The sequence below is a fragment of the Phyllostomus discolor genome, chromosome 8, assembly GCF_004126475.2.
Source record: "Phyllostomus discolor isolate MPI-MPIP mPhyDis1 chromosome 8, mPhyDis1.pri.v3, whole genome shotgun sequence".
Lineage (NCBI taxonomy): Eukaryota > Metazoa > Chordata > Mammalia > Chiroptera > Phyllostomidae > Phyllostomus > Phyllostomus discolor.
Window position 1 is genome coordinate 89,742,678 of NC_040910.2, and position 14,667 is coordinate 89,757,344.

The 14,667-nt window shown below is 45.4% G+C and overlaps 1 protein-coding gene, 1 long non-coding RNA gene and 2 other non-coding genes across 6 annotated transcripts in view; 1 reads left to right on the forward strand and 3 right to left on the reverse strand.

Moving 5' to 3' along the window:
• Positions 1-11,168, forward strand: part of TEX2 (testis expressed 2) — a 94,178-nt gene extending 83,010 nt beyond the window's left edge. For 2 of the 3 annotated variants that reach the window (XR_004904862.1, XM_028521212.2), the window contains 4 exons: positions 2,987-3,112; positions 4,515-4,724; positions 7,417-7,537; positions 9,608-11,168. Coding sequence is in view for 2 of the 3 variants with exons in the window: in XM_028521212.2 (XP_028377013.1) it covers positions 2,987-3,112; positions 4,515-4,724; positions 7,417-7,537; positions 9,608-9,730 (580 nt within the window). In the remaining variant the exon portion in view is untranslated. The remainder of the gene's footprint in view (positions 1-2,986; positions 3,113-4,514; positions 4,725-7,416; positions 7,538-9,607) is intronic. The other variant, XM_028521221.2, reaches the window with a different exon arrangement.
• On the reverse strand, positions 7,461-12,431 carry LOC118502167. The gene is made up of 2 exons (XR_004904863.1): positions 12,213-12,431; positions 7,461-7,645 (listed from the first exon to the last, which is right to left on the reverse strand). It is a non-coding gene; the product is annotated as an uncharacterized LOC118502167 (long non-coding RNA).
• On the reverse strand, positions 12,022-12,154 carry LOC114504438. The gene has a single exon (XR_003685207.1). It is a non-coding gene; the product is annotated as a small nucleolar RNA SNORA76 (small nucleolar RNA).
• LOC114504397 lies at positions 12,349-12,418 on the reverse strand. The gene has a single exon (XR_003685171.1). It is a non-coding gene; the product is annotated as a small nucleolar RNA SNORD104 (small nucleolar RNA).
• Positions 12,432-14,667: the final 2,236 nt, after the last annotated feature.

Below are 14,667 nucleotides of genomic sequence, written 5' to 3' on the forward strand. Positions count from 1 at the left end.
CAGGAACTGCCTCACGAGGCCAAAGTGAGTCTGTCAGAGACACGTTCTGTGTGTTGGCTGCTCCTTAAATGCAAGGTGACCTTAGCGTGGGGCATTTCCTGTAAGGTGCATGGCCTGTCCATGCCCTACCATTGCCACCTAGGCTGGGTGTGCAAGTCCGAGTGCGGAGGCCCCCTGCCCTCTGTGTTGGGGTACTCGTCTACAGTATACCTGAGCTGCTGCCACCACTCCACCCTGAGGCCCCTGGCATTTCGGGAGCCGAGTGCTTGCAGTCTGCGCTGTGACTGCCTCCGGCTCTGTGGGTGTAGGCACCTGTGTGTCTGTGGCAGACGTACAAGACAGATTTCTCTTAAAGTGAAGGCACACTATGAGCGTGGTCCCCACAAGGCAGTCACCTCCCTGGCCTGTTTAACTATGCATCCTTCCCTGACAGCACTTTGAGCTGCTTTTAAAGGGTTGCCTCTGGACTCTGTGACATTCTTCTAACTTCCTGAGTGACAGAAAATCACCCAGCTTTGTAGATGGATCGGATCTTTGAGAAATTGCTTAGAAGTCATTCAGAAACGATGGCGATGATGAAACCAAGAAATTAAATGTTTGGTCTGAGACAGAGTGTCTGTCATAAAATAATTCACTTTTTTGTATGTGTCTGGCTCCGGACACATTTCCAAAAAGATTTTTAGCAGAGGCAGCAGAACTGCAGTAAGCCTTTTAAGGTGACTGTTTGCAAGGATATCACACTCATCTGGAATTCTAAGGTGTGCTTTTAAAAATAAGGCTTTATTAGTTCTCGCACATCTTATATAAATGAGGATGTGTGGAGTGTGTCCTTCTGATGCTACATCATAAGGTTGAGATCATAAAATGCATGTGTAGTTATAAAGCTGAATATCAGCTAAACAGTTACACATTTAATTAGTAAGTATTGAGTGCCTCCTGCAAAGAACAGAGGTAACATTTGGTCAAAATCAGAATTTCATGTCATCTGATCTGCTTTAACTGTTATAGCATTGTCTAAATTATTAACTTCCAGCCACAAAATTTGTCCTGCGATCTACCCTGTGGAGGATCAATTCGGAAACCTGAGAGCTCACTGCAATGCCCAGCCCTTGGCAACTTCTGCCCTGGGTCCGGAAGCTGCCAGATGACAAATGCCTGTGGGGACAGGAGTAGGCAGTGGCTGCACCAGGCCGTAGATCTTGGGGCAGTTTTTTGAACTGGAGGACGGGAAACTGGACACAGAAGCCTTAGCTGGCAGCAGTAGGTGACAGCCAGGGAGCCCAGTCATTACTGGTAGAGAAGTAAGATACATTTCTGAGATGGTTGTGTTACCCTTGGGCTTTACGTCCCTGACTTTCCTCATCTCACGACCCGATTTAGGCTTGCTTGGAAACCAGATTTTGCTAGGTATGTGTAAAATGAAAGAAGTTCTAGTGAGGGCTGTCTCACCACGGGAAGCTCTGAAGTCACTTTGTGACCAGCAAGCACACATATGCATCTTCAGGACCAGCTGGGCCTCCGATGGAAGAAGAAGAAAAGTCAGGTGCTGCTGCTGTCCTGTGGCCAGGGACAGGAGGCTTTTGTGTCAGCAGAAGGAGGTTCCCTTTAACACTACCCTCAAGCTTGTTGGCCGAAGCAGCGGGCTCTCATGTTTCAGAGCTGGTGCTGAGGAGGATCCGGGTGTTCTGCCAGGGAGGACACTTGTGGGGTCCTCTTACAGCCAGGCTCCTGTTTCAGGGGCGGAGATTTCAGTCCTGCCCACCCAGTGCTGGGGCCTCTGCGTGTGTGCTCTGCCCTTAGGTGCCCTTGGCCCCTGTTGACTAAGAGATGACCGCCCCACTGGGCTGCTTCTGGTGGCCCAAGGACAGCATCAGAGGAAAACCCCAAAGGATTGCACCTACAGGGAGATAGGACCTAAGTTCTCCTACCTTGCCCTGTCCTGGCAATGTTGTCCTTGTCAAAAGCACAAGGTCTGGCCCTCTGCTTAGTGACTGTTTTTAATAGTGTTTAATACTGTTTAATCGTGCTCAGAGACTACTCTGTCTTCTGTTCATTTTGTCCCAGCCAAGTCTCTGAGCCTCCGAGTTGGGCCATGCCCGTCTGCCTCCCTGAAGCAAAGCCATCATCTGGGCAGGGAGCTGCCTTCTGTGGGGCTGAGGCTCAGCCAGGAAGCCCCCAGTGACCCTTGGTGGGGAGCATTGATCCCTCACTGCTCCTCGGTGATCCAGCCACCCCCGTGTCTCTGGAAATGGACTCCAACCTGGAAAGATTAATGAGGGACATTGCTCTCCAATAAGGCTTTTTATTATTTTGAGGTTTTTCTTTAATGGTTTTTAAATTTGTACTTCTCCAGGACAGTTCCTGGGTTCCCATGTGAGTTGCTTCCTATAGTCCCTTGAAATTTGTACCCTGTAGTCAGCATTTTCCATGACCTTCAGCTGGGCCAGGTGTGGGATAAGATAAATGTAGTTTCACTAGGAAGGAGTGTTGAGTCTAAATTAATTTGGAGCTAACACAACCAGAGAGCATCTTATTTTTTGAACTCAGCCAGTCAGGGGACTTGCCTGAACATCGGTCATTGATGAGAAGTGGTCACATCTCCAACATGAGCTGTCACCTCACCATTACAATCATCATTCTTTCCATTCACCTCCCCGCCTGGCTGTTGCTGCACTGTTGGTGAACTCACTGCACTTTGTGTCGACTGCACCAAACGCCCACCACCTGTGCTGACGCATGCGTTAAAGAGCTCTTCAGACCCAAGTCATCCGTGTTTTCCCAGGGGACTTGGCGCTGAAGCGTCTCCGGGGTAACCAGTCCAATCCGAGGACTCTTGGATTGGGCCTGCTCTTTTGAGGGTGGGTTGGGAGAATGACGACTTGTGTGGTGGTGGAGGCGGTGGTGGCGGCGGAGCGTCTGTGTTCTCTTTCGAGGCGGAGCCTGGGTGATGAGGGGTAGGCTGCGGTGGTGACTCTGCCCCGTTCAGTTGCAGGCCCAGGGCATACTGTCTGGCCGACAGCGATGAGGAGTCTTCCAGTGCTGGCTCCTCCGAGGAAGACGATGCACCAGAGCCCAGCACGGGAGACAAACCACTTCTTCCAGGGGCTGAAGGGTGAGTGGTTCTGGCTTCCGGGGGCCTCCAGCAGTCGGGGCAGCAAGTTGGGAGTGAGCTCTTTTCCCTCCTTCCTGTGATCTTCCTTCCTCCTTCACACTGAATGAGTGGTTCTTGCATTAGGGCCTGGAATTTAGATAAACCACTAAGACCCATATAGTTTTCCTTGCTTAAGAGGGGGTCCCACCCAAAATGGCTTTCTTGAGCCCTCAGAGTAAATAGTAGATTTGAATGGCGTACTTATCACAAGGAGCACAAATTAACACAACACCGCCCCCTGGTGCTCAGTGGAGAGCATTACCCCTCTTCAGTTGGGTCATGATTCTGTTAAGCTGCTAGTTCTTACAAAGCTCAGACATGCAGGCGATTTCTTTAGTGAATTTTGAAACCGTGGATTACTTAGCTGATCTTTTTTGATCATGTACTTCATTTCTGGGGCTCTCTTTGCCTGTTACTTGGACTGTGGAATGATCAGAGTGCTTAAACAGTCTCTCTGCAGATCTTTTATTTAAAGATTATAAAGAAGCCAGAAGCATATGTAAGAAAATATCAGTCTAATCACTTTTGAAATCCTACAGAAGATGAAAAGAGAATCCTGACAGTTGAAGAGTTGGTTCTAAAGTTTGTATGCATTATTAAAATCTGCCCACTTGACCTTCTTAGGGATGGTTGCTTTTCCCTCCACACATATACATACCATTCCCGACACTTAGAGCTGAGGAGGATTTTAAAAAGCAAATATCCTCTCATCTTAGGGCAGACTTGTGGTAGATATTATCCAATACTAAAGCTTTTTTTCTTGGCCTGCTAGCATGTTAGCTTGATGTACCATTTTCCTTGAGAAGTTCCTAAGCCCTTTAAAAAGTAGTTGCCATTCAAAGTCGGTACGACGCCACCTAGAGTGCGATCAGTAAAATATTGTTTTGTGTCCCTGTTGATGCAGTGTGGTGTCTTGGTGCCATGTAGAAATGGTGAGGGTTCCCCTGGAGGGCACTGGATTTATATTCAGTTCTTGAGTGTTGTAAACATGAGATGCCTTCTCTGTTTGCCCTGGGAGATCTTTGACACTCCATGGTCACGGCTCAGCTCTGCGTGATGTTACAGCTTGTCTAAAGTAGTAGTTTTCAACTGGGGGTTATTTTGCACCCCCAGGGGACATGTAGCAATGTCTGACGACATTTGTTATTGTCGTGACTGGGGGGAATGTGCCAATGACCAGGGATGCTGCTACACATCTCACAATGTGCAGGGCAGTCCCTGCGGCAGAGAATTGCCTGGTGCAAACGTCAGTGGTGCTGCAGCTGCGAAACTGGTCTAAATCAAGGTGAATGAAGAGCCACAAAGTGTTCGTTTGTGAAGGAGCACGTTTATATTAACACCCATTCGTGTCCCTCATTTACAGGTATGTTGGAGGTCATCGAACAAGTAAGATTATGAGGTTTGTTGATAAAATCACCAAGTCAAAATATTTCCAAAAAGCAACGGAGACAGAGTTCATCAAAAAGAAGATCGAAGAAGTCTCCAACACGCCCCTGCTGCTAACTGTAGAAGTACAAGAATGTAGAGGAACCTTGGCGGTCAACATTCCACCGCCCCCAACTGACCGAATATGGTACGGAGCGGCCCTTGGGGACGGCTGTGATTTCCCTTGTTGCGTGACCATACAGTTCCCAGCCTGCTTATTACCCTTGACCTTATGGAAAGTACCTTCCCCTGGGCAAAGGCACTTTCAGACACTTTTCAGGGAACCTTAATGTTAGTTGTATATCCAATTCTACTTTCTTCTGTAAATGGTTGATTCACATTTAAATATTTATCTTCACATATTAGGAAGAGTTAGGGTCAGTAGGTAACGTTGGTGGGATGAGCTGTTTCTATTCTTGATCTTCCTCTCTGGAGCCTACCCTTGCCAGTAAGAACACCTGCCATTTGTAGAGCTCTTATTGTCTGCCTGGCCTGGTCCGTCCTCACAGCATCCTGCGGAGATAGCAGCCGTTGTTGTCCCCCCTTTCCAGACAGGGATCACACGTTCAGCAGAGTGCTGGGCGGTTAGGGAAGACTTCCCCGGGTCGGGCCTCGGTGTTCGGGAGGTAGGAGCATGCGCACTTGGTAACTGCAGCAAGAGGTCTGTACCAGGAGTTGTGACTGAATGAACTTGTGGTTCTCAGCCCACCCGCATACCACAGTTACACCAGGACTTGGTAAAGATAAAGATGCGCCCGCCCAGTGGCCAGGATTCAGGGGCTGGGGTACCGGTCAGGATCGAGAATCACTGAAATAAATTGCTCATGGGTCCAGCAGAAGAAAGTCACTATCTGAATCTCAATTTTAAGTGGACAAGCAGGTCCTATAGTATGTACATAAGTATATACAGGACTGCGTAAACTGCACTCGTATGAAAAAGATAGCTCTGTTCTGTTGCAGAGTGAAACCAGCCTGCTAGCATTACACAGCCTCAGTGTTCAGAACGGACTGTAGCAATGACTCAAAGAGGATTTTCGAGGTCACTAATTATTTGGTGATGTTATTGGTGTTTCCGTGTCAAAACCTTAAAATACCATTTTAGATTTTTTTAAGTAATATTTCATTGAGGGGAAAAAAGCCTGTAATGTTATCAGCCAAAAATAACCAGTTAACCCATGGACACTGACAGTGGTATGGGGATTACCTGTGAGAGTGGGGGGAAGGGTTGGGTAGAAAGAACAAAAGGGGAAAAACTGGGTTGATTGTAATAGCATAAATAATAAAATAACTCGTTAACACCTTTCTGTACAGCCTTTCAAATCTAATATAAAATGTTTTTAAATACTGTGAGTTGATAACATCTCTTTCCCCTCTGAGCTGTATCAGTTACAAACGCTACTGCTGAGTGGGAGGTACAGTTGAAGGCCTCGAGGATAGTGCCGCCCAGTGCACGCCCAAATGCTGAACCATTTTTTAATGATCCACAGAGAGAAGTGTAGATATTGAGGGAGTTAATAAATGTTTGTAGCAATTGGACATCTTTATTGTATTTTTTTTAAATATTGGTCCATGACAGATGGAAAGTTTTAGATAGTTTGATAGCACACGGTCTCGTCTGGATACTTCACCAACAGTTGATTGCTCCATCGAGAAGCCACAGTGGGCATGGTGTGGAGTGTGGAGTGAAAAAGCAGGTTATAGAATGTTCTCTGTTTACCTGTGTATATTACATAGTATAGGGGAAACTGACCACTTCTCTCTCAGTGGTTTCATCTTGGGAGTGAGATTCAGAGAGAGGCACTATCTTTCATTTTCTGCTTTATACACTTGTATATCCTGGGAATTGTAACATATACAAGATCTGTCCAGAAAGAGTCCAGCCATTGTTAAGGAGAATGGTTTGCACGACATCGATGCAAGCAGGCCGCCAAAGAGAGTGGACTGGAATACATGTGAACAATGGCGACTTCACTGTACTAGTCAGTGGGGGCGGTAGATGCTGTTGAGTGAGCATGTGTATTGTGACTGTCACATTCAAAATGACTGAGTAGAGCAATGAATCTGCATCAAATTTTTCATTAAGCTTAGACATTCCTCCTCAAACTATTTGGATGATTCAGAAGTCTGCAGCTATGGGCAACTGGTGATTGGCAGCTTCATCATGACAATGCCCTGGCTCATGTATCATGTCTGATACAGAGTATTTTCAAAACATCAAATCACCCAGGTGACTCAGCCCCACTACAGCCCAGATTTAGCACCCTGTGACTCCTGGCTTTTCCCAAAACTAAAATCACTTTTGAAAGGGAAGAGGTTTCAGACCCTCAGTGAGATTCAGGAAAATATGATGGGGCAGCTGATGGCAATTGGGAGAACTGTGTGAGATCCCAAGGTGCCTACTTTGAAGGGGACTGAGGTGCCATTGTCCTATGTACAGTGTTTCTTGCATCTTCTTCAATAAATGTCTCTATTTTTCGTATTAAATGGCTGGATACCTTCTGGACAGACCTTGTATATACCACTTTTATAAAAATAGAAACCAAAAAGGTTGTTGCCATTTTAGGAAAACAAAGCCCAGGTCACTGACTTTTCCTTTGGGGCTTCCTGGCTTTCCTGGTTTGTGAGAACTGTTCTCAGACCATCACAGTGCTCCACACCGCACAGGGACGCACGGAGTTCACGGTTCATTCTTGCGTGCTGCGTTATTTTTAGAGGCAATTATCAGAATAGGAACATTTAAGTGGTGATAAAGGCATGTGTAAATGAGGAATGTTTGTTGTAGGTACTTAACTGCTTCCTCTCTTTTGTGGTTATTCCTTGTCTTCTCTTTTTTTTTAAAGGTATGGGTTCCGGAAACCACCACATGTAGAGCTGAAAGCTCGGCCAAAACTTGGAGAGAGAGAGGTGACTTTAGTTCATGTGACAGACTGGATAGAGAAGAAACTGGAGCAGGAGTTTCAGGTAAAGCCGCAGTGTCATCTAGTGTTTCACAGTGAGGCTGAAAGCTCTAGGTCGAGAACAGGGGCTCTGCTTCCTGTGCGTCAGGGTCCTCCTCTGAGGACCCTCATCCTAGGAAAGTACACATATGATCAGACAGGTCTAAAATTTCAGGTACGGTTCCAAAAACTCATCCACAGCACCCTGTTTAGTAGTCTTCAAAAAGGAACCCAAAAGGAGGGGTCAAAGATCAAAATGACTGTCTTGCACCAATATGCCTGGTCAAGGGTGAGCCCTCTGACTCTGTAGGCCCTGGAGGTGGCTAGCTAGTAGCGCCCACCAGTGGTCAGCAAAGTTGCTCCTGCCCTAGGTGATACCCATCTTGCTCTGCTTGTTCAGTTCCCATGGAAACCCTTCTATGTATAGCTGTCCCCAGCCCTGGGAACCTAAAGATGCACCAGGCCTGTCCCTGCCCTGTGGATCTAGGGCAGACTTGGAGTTTACTAAGCCAGAGCTCATTCTCCAAGTCTGTCTTCTGCATTTGGCCACCACAGGTTAATAGCAGTGTAGCCAAGCCCTGGGATGAGCTATTCTTTTTTAATCAAATTTAATCAGATTATTTGAGGCACATTTGTATTCCAAGGTTTTATGGATTAGCAGTTTATTTACTTTATACTGAATTTCACTTTTAGAAGAAGACCCATATGTTTTTGCAGTGGTATGTTTTGAGTTACTGCCTTTAAAACTATATTTTTATTTAAAAGCTATAAATATAACTGAAAACCAATTTCTGGACAGCTTTATATCACCAAACAGAAAAGTGCTTCTTCCCCCCCTGCCCCCCCCCATTTAAAAAAACTTTTCTTGCCCTGACTGGTGTGGCTCAGTGGCTTGAGTGCCAGCCTGCCAACCAAAGGGTCGCTGGTTTGATTCCCAGTCAGGACACATGCTTGGGTTGCAGGCCAGGTCCCCAGTAGGGGGAGCATGAGAGGCAACCACACATTGGTGTTTTTCTCCCTCTTTCTCCCTCCCTTCCCCTGTCTAAAAATAAAATCTTAAAACAAAACAAAACAAAAACCTTTTTCTTATCTCCCTAGATTGTACGTTAGGCATTTCAGTGGGTCGGGTCATCTCTTCTAGGGGAATCGAGGTACACGGAGCAAAAGGACAAGGGGGCCGGTCGGTGCCTGGTATTTCTGAGGCAAACTGGGAAGTTGAAGGCGAACTGCTGTATCCTCCCATAGCCCCCTGGTTTCGGTTTCATTTACACTTTTGGAAAAGAGCACGACTGAAGGTCGAATGCATTGGCAAAACTCACTGACATAAAACTAGTTTATAAACAGGCAAAGCACCTTACTATCCATTGCTGATTATCCTTTGGGTATTCCCTATAGTAGGGGTTTTTGGTCTGGGTCTGGTTTAAAAGAAAATGTAATTTGTTGCTAGATTTAAATGGATAGATCCCATGGACTATGGCTTTTGGATATAGTAATTTAGACATGTTATGAGCAGCTTAAGCCAGTTCTCTTACAATAACATTGAGTTCCTTGTCAATTTATGGATTATTATTTTTTTTTAAGAAAGGAAATGCTCCTTCTTCTTTGTTCCCATTGGGGCTTCCTTTCTGTTCTTTTTTTTTTTTTTTAATTAATTTATTTAGAGGGAAAGGGAGGGAGAAAGAGAGGGAGAGAAACATCAACGAGTGGTTGCCTCTCACATGGCCCCCCACTGGGGACCTGGTCTGCAACCCAGGCATATGCCCTGACTGGGAATTGAACCGGCGACTCTTTGGTTCACAGCCCGAGCTCAATCCACTGAGCTACCAGCCAGGGCTGGATACTTTTATTATACGCACTTGAAATGAAAGGTAGTTTTTGCCTTTAGGTCTGATTTTTTGGGGTTCTTGTGTTCACACACTGATGTGATTGATTACTCAACTCTTTCTAAATATGGTAAAATAATTAACTTGGTATAGGTAGGATGTTGTTTCACCTATATTTAAAAAATTTGTCTAAAGCCTAAATTATCATTGTAGGGAGGGTGGCAGCCTGAAAAAGCAGTGTTTTCCCACATGGATGTTCTTTTTCCCTACAGAAAGTTTTTGTTATGCCAAACATGGATGATGTCTATATCCCTATAATGCACTCAGCCATGGACCCTCGCTCCACTTCCTGCCTCCTGAAAGACCCACTTACGGAGGCTGCTGATCAGCTGTGATGGGTGAAGATCTGATGTCACCAGTATTATGAGATCTAGCTCCAGGTGTGGGGTTCTTGGCTGCCATCTGTGCTGTAGCACAGGCCTTTCCTCGTGCCACAGCTTCTGCCCTCTGCCTGCCAGTGCCCATTCCACTGTGAGGTGTCATTCCATGTGTCCAGTGACCGGTGCCTGGATTGCCTACTGCAAAGCTTTGACTCAAAGATTGGAAGAAACATCTCGGTGGATCCAGAGGTTATGTGACTCACACCATGGTTTTTTTAAGTCTACCAGTTTTTGTGGCAGCAAAAGAGCACATTAAGAGCAAAGCTACAACTGGAAGGCTTCCTTCCCCTTGCCTCAACTCCAAAGCTTTTCCTCAGGCAGCCAGAGCACAAACGGAACATTTTCTCACTCCTAGTCTGTACATGGTGCAGCCCTCCACATTCTGAATGTCAGTGTGATAACACATGGAGGGTGGGGATGAAATGTTGTGGACAGTTTCATTGGTGATAATGAGGTATGCATAGCAACTTTTCTTCGTATTAAATTGTGCATTTCGGAAGCAAGTAGCCATAGAACATACACTAACACACTATCAGCTGGGGTGTGGACAGTGAGATTTCTGTGAACATTAGGCAAAGCCATGAGCTCAAACCATCCCAAGCCTTTTACCAATGAGGTACAATCACCTGGTTCTAATCCCAAATGGTTTCCTGAAATGAGCATATGTGAAAATGTCAAACACCACATGACCAGATCACCTTCTTTTAGTGTTCCAGGAAACTTCACACAGGTCATCTAAAGGCTCTCTTCATCTGATTGGTTCAGGATGCTTTCTGATAGCCCAAACACCTCTGATTGTGAGTCAAGACCAAAAGTTTGCTCGACATCAAACACTACATATCTCAAAGTTAATGACATTTCTTCAATGTTGCCAACTTTAATTTGTGCATTTGTGTCAGAATGTCTCGTTTACAAGTGTGGAGGCCCTGCCTCATTGTATAATTTGCTTTGAGAAGTACATTTAAAATTTGTTTAAAGCTGCATTCAACATCAAAATTACCTTGGGTAACTTTTGATATTTACATGTGTACTAAGCTAATAGTAGTTTTTTTAAAACAGCACCTTGCCTGAGCGTGACTTTAAATTAATATATTGGAAAAAATCGAACTCTTATTTGATGACTTTAATTGCACCATTAAACCATTTGACTTAAATTTGACCATTCCAGTCAGTGTGCTGTTCTAATTTCTCATTGTGTGAGCCAGTTTGCCAGTCCGTCCGCATGTCTCGTTCACTGGTCTTTATGATTTCTGTGCAATAACTAAAGGCGAAGGACTAGATGCACTACTGTGTAGAGATTACACGACTGTACCCTGTTGCACTTAATTTAGTATGTGGGGATTTACAATCGCTTGCATTGTTTCACAAAATAAATATCTCATGTCAAATACTAGCTAAAAGCATCTAAGTTATTTCTGCCAAATCCTGTTTAGATGATAGGGACAGAATAAACAGTGGGTACAGGGCTTGTGGGCCCTGAGCTGCCAATAGCAGCATCTCTTTTCTGGGTGATCACTGGGCCAGCACTCTCAAGGATCCCAGGTTATTCCCTCATCACACCTGACATGAGCTGGACACTATTCTCAGTTCACAAGTATTCTGAGGGGGGCAATCCCGGACTGTATTGCCCAGGGGTCTTGTTCCTTGCCCGCCCCCCTCCCCCTCCAGTTGCCAAAGCAGTTTACATGGCTTTTGTGCTGCTTGTACTCTTAAGCGATGCACATTAAATCTAAGTCCAGGCGAGAGATTGTTCGTCACCTAGAATGTGGGCTGCGAAGGAAGGATCGTGCAATTTTTTAGGTGCTATATTGTGCCCAGTAATGCATCAGCTCTAACCTCCACAGCTACCCTGGTGTAAACTGGAACACATGTATTTGCCTAATACTTTAGCCCCACATTTTACACAGTACCCAAATAAGCGGTTGGCCCCAACTGGTAGTTTTTGAAAAAGGCCCAAGCTACACCCTGGCCAGATTAAGTTCCTCTCATATACACAACCACGCCTTTTACGTGCTTAAGGCCACGGTCCCGTCTCTCTCCTCTACCGCCATCCATTCACGGTTAACTGAAGTTGCCCCTATCACTGAAAAAGCAAGGCCGAGAGCCAAGGCTTACAGGGCAGGCACTCGTAGGTAGCAGAGCTTACAGGATCCCCGACCTCTCTCTTACAGCATTTCAACCTTAGCTTTAAAGACTGGGTCGTTACAACCCCCGGAAACCCTCCCCCATCAGTGCGGTGCTGTCATGTTTGTTGCTCGCGGTTAAAAAGGCCGTCAGCCGGGGAGCAGTCGGCCCCAGTTATGCGCAAGCTTCTGCTCTGGCGCTGCAGCCTGACCCCCGGCACCACGCGCAGGCGCAGCGGGGGCTCAAAGGCAGCGCGTCACCATAAGAAAAACCATCACCATAAGAAAAACCGACACCAGCACTGGGGTCAAACCATTTTATTGAGAGTGTTAAGGCTGGGAGGACGAGATTCGTTGTGCTCGGCCGGCTGGGATCTGCAAGAACAAAAGCAGCGGATAAGCGGATGTGCCCCCGCTGGTACGTCCCCTTCTCGCCACCACGGCGGCCAGGCTCAGACTCCAGTTCGCATCACCCTTGTCAGCAGTCTAACACGTGCTTTGATATAAACGTCATCACCGCCGGCCACCCGCCACCCACCACCCACCGGGGGCCAACTGGCCACAACCCACGACTTAAGGTACCTCACCTCCCCAGCTTCATAGCCGCAAAAAGAAAGAGAGGAGCCCACGACTTCTACTTAAAGGAACGGGCTGGGCGGGCCTTTACCATGATTAACGAATAGCAAGTCAAACCTCCGGCCACGTGCCTAGAAGATGGCTTAATGATTGGCCATGCTCCCTGAGTCCTCCAGGATATAGAAGGGTTGCAAGCCAGCCATGGAGATGGGAGGCAAGGAAGGACTGAGTCAGCGAGTGTCCTAATTCTTCCGGATTTCATTCCACATCTCGATCATCGCCGGTTTCTAATTTAGCGTATCTCCTCTCTACCATCCACAAGAGAAAACTTTACAAACAGAACGCAAGTAATGCCTAATTTGTTTGAGATATTCTGTGCCGGGAACTAGGCTAGGAGCTGAGGATACAAAAGTGACAAACTAACCTTGCCCCTGAATTCAGAGTTACCTCTTCTGGTAGAAAGAGCTTGTGTGTGACAGTAGAACTGTGTGCAACCAAATCCTGACCGTGTGATGAATTCGCTCTATGATCTTGATCACCTAATCTTTCTGAGCCTCAGTTTCTGAAAAAGAATATCCAAAAGAATTTGTAATGATTAAATGAAATAATGTCAATCTCCTGGCACGTTCTGAGTGCTAAACAAATATTTATTTTTAAAGGACAGTGTGATTGCAATACTTTAATACATGCTTAAATAGCAGCCTACTGTGGAAGCCCAAAGGAGAGAAGGCTGAACTTTGGGAAGGCTAAAAGTGGTTCTCAGTACTGAGCTCACACCGTGAGCCAGCCCTGTTCACCAGCAGATAATGGAGTATGACCCTGTCCTCTAACAGTTTGATTTACAGGGAAAAGGAACAGTGAACGGTCACGATTTCTGGTTATCTTCATTTCCGGTTATCTTCATTTCCGTCATATGTTTTCCTTGGGAATTTTTTTCCTTTTTGCTGATAAGGAATTTTTCTTTTTTGTAATGATGAAAATATTTCAACCTATAAGTTTGTAGTTGAATGGGGGCTCTTATATTCCTTTTTAATTCAAAGTAATAATTATTTTGGCAGGTGTTGTGTAATTTCTCTGATTATTTTTATTGCTATTTAAACTTTTGTCATTAATTTCAACATTTATTACATCGTGGTACAGTTTCTACATTGGGAAACATATTAAAGGTTTTTGTGGCCTATTTTTTTATTTCCCCAAATTCTTGAAGTGAAAATCTTTTCACTATCATGTGCAAATATTGACATGAAATATTTATTATTAACTCCGACTTAGCTGTGTTGTAATTGTATTGTCCATATCTCTGCATTTTTATACTCCGTTGTGATTGTGTGCACTGTCATTGACTGCTGGTGATGTATTAAGATTGTGCTTCAAATACCAGATGATGGCAAGGGTGCTAAGCAAAGAACTTTGCTGCATTAGTATTTGGGAACACAAAATAGTACAGCCATTTTGGGAAAGAAATCAGAGAAAGTATCATATAAACATACACTTACCATACATATGACTTAACTATCCCTAGGTTTTTACCCAAGAGAAATGAAAATTTATGTTCCCCCAAAATCCTGTCCACAAATGTTTATAACATTATTCGGAATTTCCCCCCAAACTGGGACAACCCAAAAGCCCTTTACTGGATGAATGGTAAGCATGATAAGCAGCCCTGGAGCATCCATACAACTGAATGCTGCTCAGCAATAAAATGGAATGAGCTCCTGATACATGCAACACTCGGAGGAATCTCGAAGGTGCGCTGAGTGAAAGGACCCAGACTCCAAAGATGGTTCCATTTACATGACATTCTAGAAAAGACATCTGCAAGGATGGAGAACAGATCAAAGAGTTCCCAGAACTGGGGGTATGGGGTTATCTGACCACAGAAAGAAGGCATGAAGGCACTGTGGAGGGTGATAGAATTGTCCTGTATCTTGACTGTGGTGGCAGTTACAGGACTTTTGTCTAAACTCTTAGAACCATTCACCCAAAAGGTTTAACTTTACTGTGAAATTTAAAAATAAAAAATTAACATGAGCCCTCGCTGGCGCAACTCAGTGGATTGAGCTCGGGCTGTGAACCAAGTATCACAGGTTAGATTCCCAGTCAGGGCACATGCCTGGGTTGCAGGCCACGGCCCCCAGCAACCGCACATTGATGTTTCTCTCTCTCTTTCTCTCTCCCTTCCCTCTCTAAAAA